The 8,699-nt window shown below is 32.2% G+C and overlaps 2 protein-coding genes across 3 annotated transcripts in view; one reads left to right on the forward strand and one right to left on the reverse strand.

Annotated features, from left to right (window-relative positions):
* Positions 1-1,511, reverse strand: part of LOC21399622 (probable inactive purple acid phosphatase 16) — a 3,504-nt gene extending 1,993 nt beyond the window's left edge. Inside the window, exons 1-2 of one of the 2 annotated variants that reach the window (XM_024161527.1) lie at positions 1,154-1,511; positions 423-599 (exon numbers count right to left, since the gene is read on the reverse strand). In XM_024161527.1, coding sequence (XP_024017295.1) covers positions 423-599; positions 1,154-1,469 — 493 coding nt within the window. In that variant the 5' untranslated portion in view covers positions 1,470-1,511. Of the gene's footprint in view, positions 1-422; positions 648-1,153 lie in introns of both variants that reach the window. The other variant, XM_010091938.2, reaches the window with a different exon arrangement.
* A 4,118-nt stretch (positions 1,512-5,629) lies between these two features.
* Positions 5,630-6,364, forward strand: LOC21399623 (bidirectional sugar transporter SWEET4). The gene has a single exon (XM_010091939.1). The coding sequence runs from the start codon at positions 5,630-5,632 to the stop codon at positions 6,362-6,364; it is 735 nt and encodes a 244-aa protein (XP_010090241.1).
* The last annotated feature ends 2,335 nt before the right edge of the window (positions 6,365-8,699 follow it).

The raw sequence follows: 8,699 nt of genomic DNA on the forward strand, positions 1-8,699 counted from the left end.
AAAAAAAAAAAAAAAAAAAAAAAGTCTCATTGAACACCAAGTTGATACAACCAAAGCTATAGGAGGACATTGGATCAAATGATATTCTTAAAATTGAGTAGAGAAATAAGAAACAAGAGGAAGACGAAACAAACAAAGCACAAACAAGATTCACAGTTTTCAACTCTGAGAGCTACGTCCACTTTCAGTTGCTGCAAAATATCATCATAATCAGAAAAGGAAGTACAAGGTACAATTACTCTCGAAGTACGAGGTTGATCCGCATGCTAACTCATAAACGAGGGATAATTAGGCTCCACACGAATCGAAAATTACAGTCCAATCTTATCAAACTTCATACCGAACAAGGCGTGAAGGAATAATACAAGCCATTTTTTAGGAATAACCACATATGCACATCTTCTTTATGTTATTCATCGTACCTAGGCATGATGAATTGGAAACAGGGCAGCGAAGTCGGGGAATTCCGGGCGGCGAAAACCACTCCATTGGCCATTCAAATGCTGCATCATCATGGTTCCCAAACACGGTGGCCCATGGAATACCCCTGGCTCTTGTTGGTGAAATTGCTAAATCCCAATACAAGCTTGCATTTGCCACTGCAATGTTGTTGGCTGTGATTACATCTCCCAGATAAACAACAAAATCTGCCATACAATATTACAATTCCTTGAAATGACAAAGTGTAGTATAATCTACATGAGCTGTTCATTTTAATACAAAGTCTAGCAAGTACTCTTTGCTGCTATAACACCAAATAAAAATAGAGAGATTTATATATATATGTGTGTGTGTGTTTATATATAGCAATATAATCATTAATTCTATTCGACTGTTTATAATCTCATATCATTCTGTTCTTTGAGGATTCAAAATTCTGCATTTCACTGCAGCCCACTGATTCGAGTTTAGAATTTAAATTTTATTATAGTAAAAAATTTTTAAAAAGTATCACGTCTAACTTTTTTATTATAATAAAAAATTTTCACATAACATCACATCTCAACTCAAATTAAAAACCGAACGTATAATTTTCTTACAAAATTAAACAGTTGAATATTTTCCAAAAAGTTCCAAAACTAACGGAAAAGAAAGTACAAATAAATATATATATATATATATGACAGAGACATAATGAAGTTGATAACATCACCTGGGGTTTCATAGGAAAGCACATTGGACATGACCCTGATAGAGTTCACGTCCTGGCGCGGACCCCAGTCAGTCCACGCGTCCTCACCGAAATGCAAATCAGCGAACAGAGCGATCTTGAACGGTGCACCCACCCGTAATCGTAGATATTTTTCCGGCTTCGTCCGTAGAGCGACAGTCCGTGATCCGGCATGCTGGCGCAGTTGATCGTGGAATCCGACGGTGGAGATTGAGTCGACGCAGGGGAAGAGACACGTGTAGAGTAATGATAATGAGAAGAAGAAGAAGATTGTTAAAAGGTTTCTGAAGTTCTCCATCGTTGGTGAGCAGAAACAACTGCGAGGACTCTCTTTGGTGTTCACGGGTGGTCTTTGGATTTTGGCCGTCGTTTTTTCCGCCTTAAAAGGAGTTGAAATGACAGAATTGCCCTTCCCGTTTTTAGTTATATGGAATAAATTGCTGCATTCCTTTCATAATTAGAATTACAACTTAAACTTTTTTGTATTTTCTATTATAAAAATTTAAATTTAATTTTTTTAGTACACTATTTTTTTTTTATATAAATTTATTTTTTAATTTAAGTCCGTGAAATAAACAATTATGCCTTTGTTTTAGTTGGATCTAGAAACTTCCGAGTTCCTTGGAAGGGTGAGCAATTAGCAGCACTTGCAAGCTGCATATGCATTGCAAACCTTGTCCAAAATTTTACATTTAGGGACAAATGGTTCGGCCCGTTTAATTCGCTGATTCGAGTTCTGATTCAAGTTGAAATGTGATTTTATATGAAAATTTTTTATTATAATAAAAATGTTAAATATGATTATTTATTAAAATTTTTTACTGTAATAAAACTCAAATCGATGAAATAAAGAGTCGGAGTTAATAGCAATTGTTATTTGTAAATTCAAGTAGTAAATGATCAAGAAACAAATTAGGGGCTAAAAGTGTCAAACCGAAAACAACAAAGGGTAGGCGCTATAAAGTCCTCGAAGCAAAGAATTAGCAGAGGATCTAAGGTATATTCCCTGGGTCGTTGGCACGTCCTAGGCTCTTCTACGTCATAATAATAAATGTTTTTTTATTTCTCTTTAGGAAAAAAATTAATTCAAAGTATTATAGGCTCCGTTCACTTCGCTGATTCGAGTTTAGAATTTGAGTTTTTTTTACAGTAAAAAGCTCTCACAAATAATCACATTTAACTTTTTTATTACAGTAAAAAGCTCTCACATAAAATCACATCTCAACTCAAATTCTAAAATCGAATCAGCGAAATGAACGGGCCATAATTTATTGTGCACGTCGATCAATATTTCTAAATATTTTGTTAAACGAATTGTCATACAATAACGATCTATTTAATGCTAAACACCTTTCTAGTTGAGTTCGGAAAATATTTGGCATCAAATGGATGAGAAGCGAGTGAGTGGAAAAGTTTCAAATGAAAACTCCTTTAAAACCTTCAGGAGTCAAAAGTGTTGGACAAATAAATTTTAAAATTTTTAATTGAACTCTCATTTTTCCCACCCTTAAATTTTTAAAACTAGAAGAAGTTTATGATATTTTTTTTGTAAAAATTTCGACCTTGTCCACTAAAGTACATCCTTATTGTTCCAATTAAAAACTTAATTATAACACAATATTTTCAAATCTACAAATCCCGTAATGGCCAAAATTTAAAAACTCGATCAAATTTACTTTATAACATTTAAAAAAAAATAAAAAAAGAGAAAAAAAATAGAGTCAATTATGCTCCCACTAAAACAAGTTTCTAGTTACACTGCAGTATATATGTAGGTCCCGTCCCGTTCATTTCATCGATTTGAGTTTAGAATTCGAGTTTTGTTATAGTAAAAAGCTCTCAGAAACAGTCATATTTAACTTTTTTGTTACAGTAAAAAGCTCTCACACAAAGTCATATCTCAACTCGAATCAGCAAACTAAACAAGCCCCTAATAATTTGTGTACATATAGATCTCACTCTCTGCCTTTTGCCTCCTCCTTTAGATGACCCTTTTTGCCTAGCAACTACAATTTAAATCTAAAAGCACATTAATTTTGATATAGTAATGGATCACAATTCAAAAGAAAATTTAATGAACTTGTAGCCCGTTTTACATATATTATATATTAGTTGAAGTGTAGGCATCAAACAGTGCCAACTAATTACGATTACAAAGGCCAATGGCATTCGTGACACTAAAAGCATAATAATGAATAGGCGCCACATAGTAAACTACAGCGGAATTAAGAGGTTGAGAGAATATAGTAAATAGTAAATTTTTGAAATTAAATTAAGTAAGTAACATATTTTAAAATTATTTGAAGTAAATAGTCATTTACATGGTAAATGAATCATTTACCGCGTAAATAGTTTATTTATGATTAGTAAATACATTTTTTCGTAAAACTTCTTTTTACGATTGGTAAAAAGATTTTTTCCCATGTAAATAAAGATTTTTTAAAAATTTTTACCACGTAAGTCCTTTTTATCAGTCACAAATTAATCATTTACACCGTAAATTATTCATTTACACGGTAAATAATTCATTTACCATGTAAACTGTTATTTACTTCAAATAATTTTAAATCTATTATTTACTTAATTTAGTTTTAAAAATATGTTATTCACTGCAATTTCCCTAAGAGCTTTAGCTTTGCTTCCTTTTCATCTAGAACCGTTCTAGATTGTTGGTTTAGTCCATCTGATTATTTGGCAGTTTGAAAAAAAAAAGTTTTTGATCAAACCAAATCATTTCATAAAATATATTATGCGGTGGTCTAATCTAGTTTGGACTGCAGTCAGGGGCGGAGCCACCTTAAGCCTGGGATAGCTGCCCCAGGCCCAAGGGCTCCTTTAAAATTTGATCCAAAAAGAAGATATTTTATAATTTTATTTTTAAATTGCAACCTTAAAAAATTTTTGATTGCATTTTTACACAGATTCTTTTTTAAAAAAAAAATAATGCTTCTATTCTCCTTCAAATTTTAACGGTTAAGTTTACCCATATTTTATTATTTATTAAAAAAGTTTCACTTATACCTTAAAAATTGACTTTTAAATATACTTATCAATGAAATTTAAAACCTCAAATAAAGAAACAACTACACTAATATAAAAATGCATAATTTGGTAAGACAAGAATCTCGTATATGAAACAATAACCAACTATAATTTTGTGGATATATGGGAACTTGACTATTGCAGATTGCGAGTGGCACCTTTTATATATAAGTGGGCTGACAATAATTATGTGAAGGTTGATAGTGATGGAGTTACGGTAATTGACTTTTGAAGATTGGGCTACAAGAATGATCATTTAATTTTGGCAACGCAAGCAAAACAAGTTTTATATACAACCGATCCCAATGATTTTGATTTGTCTTTAGTTGTTTACATGAAGCCAAGGGCTATTCGTGATGGAGAAATGGATGATGATGATTGCAACGAATGGTGTGCCTACATCCAAGACTAGGAGAAGAGAGAAAAAACTGATAATAAACACTATTATGAATGGGCTCGAGTGGTGGTGGAGGGACTGGGAGAAGAGAGAAAAACCTGATAATAAGCACTATAATGAATGGGCTCGAGTGGGAGCGGCGGCGGCGGCGGGATAGTTTATATTACATTTTGAATACTTTATTGGATTAAACATGCATGGTAGTTTTTCTAATTTGTCATTAATGGGAAAAAATTGTTGTTTGATCAAGAATATTATTTAGGGAAAACATTTTTTTGTAAGATTTCTTTTATGACGGAGTTGATATTGCATGTTAGGGTCCCACAGGCGCATTTTACAACCTTTAAACACTATTTGAAAAGTCACGAGTCAAGATGTCATAAACACTATTTGAGGCTGTCGTTTTATTTGTAGCGTCAACTGTTTTGGCTGACCAGGCCAAGTAATGTTATGTTACCTTTTCAGAAAGAAAAAAACTGTTGGCAGATGTCATAAAAAAAAATAAAGACAATATTTCATACTTCATCAAGCAATATACAAAGATTGAAGTACTACTTAAAATATCTTTGTTAAAATTCTCGAACTTCAGACCCAAGTATACATAAATACATTTACTTAGAGAATGTTTAGTTCATGCATTCAGAATCATTATTCAGAATTATTTTTAATTTACGTGTATTTTTATGAGAGAAAACACTATATTAAACAACGAACTATAATCCAAATAATAGTACCATAAATGAGTCATGAAAATTGCAATATATAGCAGCATATATCCCAAGAAATTGACCACATTGTTTTGTGAATTTGACCAATATTAATTTTCATACCATTACTTGGTTTGGATATATCTATTCACGACTTCGAGAAATTTTATCCGTAACGATATACCATAAATGAGTCATGAAAATTGCAATATATAGCAGCCAAGTTTTTACAGATAACGTGATAAACAAACTCCTTAGCAGATATCTTTCCTGTGGTTTTCTCTCTCTCTCCTTTCTCTCTCTTTGAAAACAATGGTGTTCAACGCCGACACTAATCGAAATGTTGTCGGTATCACCGGCAACGTCATCTCCTTCGGGCTATTTACTTCCCCGATCCCGACATTTTACCGGATCATGAAGAAAAAGACGGCGGAGGGATTCAAGCCCGATCCTTACCTGGCAACAGTTCTTAATTGTATGCTGTGGGTTTTCTACGGAACGCCGTTTATTCATCCCGGCAGCCTTCTTGTTCTCACCATAAACTCTGTCGGTCTAGTACTTGAACTCATTTATGTACTCATTTTCTTTATCTATTCCAAGAACAAAGAACGCAAAAAGGTAATCCTTGTCCTTGCCGGTGAATTCCTCTTCTTTTCCATTGTCGTTTCGGTAGCAATTTTCGCGTTTCAAGGCACTAAGAAAAGGTCTTTATTTGTTGGTATTATGAGTGACATCTTCAACACCATAATGTACTCTTCTCCTCTTACTATCATGATGAAGGTTATTGATACCAAGAGTGTGAAATACATGCCGTTTTCTCTGTCCTTGGCTAACTTTCTTAATGGTTCGGTTTGGACCGCTTTTGCCCTAATCAAGTTTGATATCTATGTGCTTGTAAGCAATGGTATAGGCGCGATTTCCGGTGCTGTACAACTCATGTTGTACGCCTTCTACTACAGATCTACTCCAAACGATGATGAAAATCATGATGGTGATCAGAAATTTTCAAGGCCAAATGAAATTCAGCTCTCAACAGAAACAGTCTGATCTCTTAACAAAATTTTTGCTGCTATTTCGATATTTACTTTCACTTTTCTTTGTTAGGTTTTAGTGTTAGATCATTTTTGGAGAACTTTTTTTATCATTTGGAGTTTTTTTCTTGAGTTTCCGAATTTTCTTAATGCGGATATTGGGTTTTGGAATATTTGATTTCCATTATTGGTATATAGAGTGGATATAGCTTACCATAAAACCTAATTTTGTCATGTTGATTACCAAAGTTGAGCAATTTGAGTTTCTTGTTGGTTCAATAATTTGCTTTTTTGAATGATGAAATACAACTTTAGAGAAATTTTCTATTCTTCAGCATATCAATTGATAATACTTGGTTTTGGACTCCATCTAAAATATTAGCCTATGAAGAAGAGTAGTCCAACGAATTTTATGTTTAACAAATGTTGGAGTGTGTAATCATTCGCACATTCCAGACAACATTGTTAATGTCTTTTTCTAAATATATATATATATATATATATATATGTATGTGTGTGTGTGTGTGTGTGTGTATCATTAACACACGCTATGTATATAGATATACAATATGTATTGCATAATATACATACACACACATACATGTATACACATTATTAATGAATTATGTTCACGAACCCAGTCCAAAAAAAATTAGGAAAAATATATGAGTTCACGTTATCGGATTTTAGCATATTGTGGTTAATAGTGAAAGCAAATGGATTTGATGTTTTCCTATTTTGTAGGATATGTAAATATTGTTTTTACCTCTTTTATTTTAGAAGATTTGCAACGTTGTAAGTATATTTCTTTCCTTTAAAAACAAATTACACAAAGTTATAATGATCAAACCATTCTCAAAATTTCAAAATCTTTCTTAAAACTCTCATAGTGACGACTAAAAAGAAAAGAAAATTAAAAAAAAAAAAAGAAACAGAGGGAAAAGAAGTAGAAGAAGAATAAAAGAAAAGTGATATGATGCTAAAACTTAATGGAAAGTAAGTCGTGGAGATCAATATATTTGATTTATATAATATTGTTAAGAGTTATACGGAGAGTGGATTGAGGTTGCGGTGGAGGGTTGGAGAAGAAGTACCAAATAATTTTTTTGTTTGGTAAGAAGGATAAATCGACGAAAGGATCAAGATAATTTGTTGATTTTCGCACAACCTTGATCTTTCAGGCAAGCCTTCCCATGCTCCTAGAATGAGCAAATATCTTCTGGTAATTACCTCTCTTCCTGATCGGTTTAAAGCTAATCTCATTTGAATGGTAATTATTAATGGACTAAGTGTATCACGTTAGGGGTATCAGTGGATCGGATTACGCGGATTAGGGGTTAGTGCGCAATTCAATCCGTTATTACGGATTAGTACAATTTCAATCCGTTACCAATCCGTGAGACTCGTAATTCAATCCAATCCAATCCGAAAAGAACGGATTCCACGGATGGTAACGGATTGACCTATATCTTTAACATTGACTGTTGTAACCTCTCTTTTTAATATAATCATAAAATTAATGACAAAATTAAACACAAATATAACATAACATAGTATTAAAATAGTTTCACAAAATCTAATTCTTGACAACACAATCTAACATAAAATTTAAGTCTAACAATAATTTAAAATCTGAAATTCAAGGAAACAAACTTCAATAAGTAAAGTCTTTGAAAATAATTTATATATTTTCTATATATGTTATTTAATAATATATAGAAAAATACATGTAATATATATAATTCGGATTGGTGGATTATGCAGGATTTAGAAATGCTCAATCCACAATCCAATCTGTAACTTCGGATTGGAAAAATCTCAATCCGTTACTAATCCAAGATTCTTTTAATCCAATCCAATCTGCTGGATTGGATTGATTTATGCAGATTGGACGGATTGACAGATTCGATGAACACCCCTATATCACGTCATTTTGCTTATGTGGTATACGCGTCCAATAAAAATGTATTATTTGAGCACTTTGTTTATATCAGCTTTTTATATGTATATTTTTCTTTCTTAATGAGCCCACACGGACTGTTATTGAGTTAAAACCACCATTATTCTACCTAATTTCCTTACTTTAATCAATGAACTTTAAATAATTATTTTAATTTCTAAAATACCATTATTTAATTTTCTTTTCAATGCGTCCCTTGCTAAATTGCTTCTTTTTTTTTTTGCTTCCAGAACTTAAAATGCTGAACAATCTTTCATATACATTTTGAACGATCTTTCATGTACAAGAATCATTACCTAGTTCCTCAAATTTATCTAAAAGAAAGATCATAAGAAATAAAACATAAAAAAAAAATAAAGCCTTCTTATAAAACTGTCAATATATATTAGAC

The sequence above is a fragment of the Morus notabilis genome, unplaced genomic scaffold (assembly GCF_000414095.1).
Source record: "Morus notabilis unplaced genomic scaffold, ASM41409v2 Scaffold305, whole genome shotgun sequence".
Classification (NCBI taxonomy): domain Eukaryota; kingdom Viridiplantae; phylum Streptophyta; class Magnoliopsida; order Rosales; family Moraceae; genus Morus; species Morus notabilis.

Coding starts and splice junctions, on each gene's coding strand:
- LOC21399623 (XM_010091939.1), top strand. CDS start 5,630: ATGGTGTTCAACGCCGACACTAATCGAAATGTTGTCGGTATCACCGGC.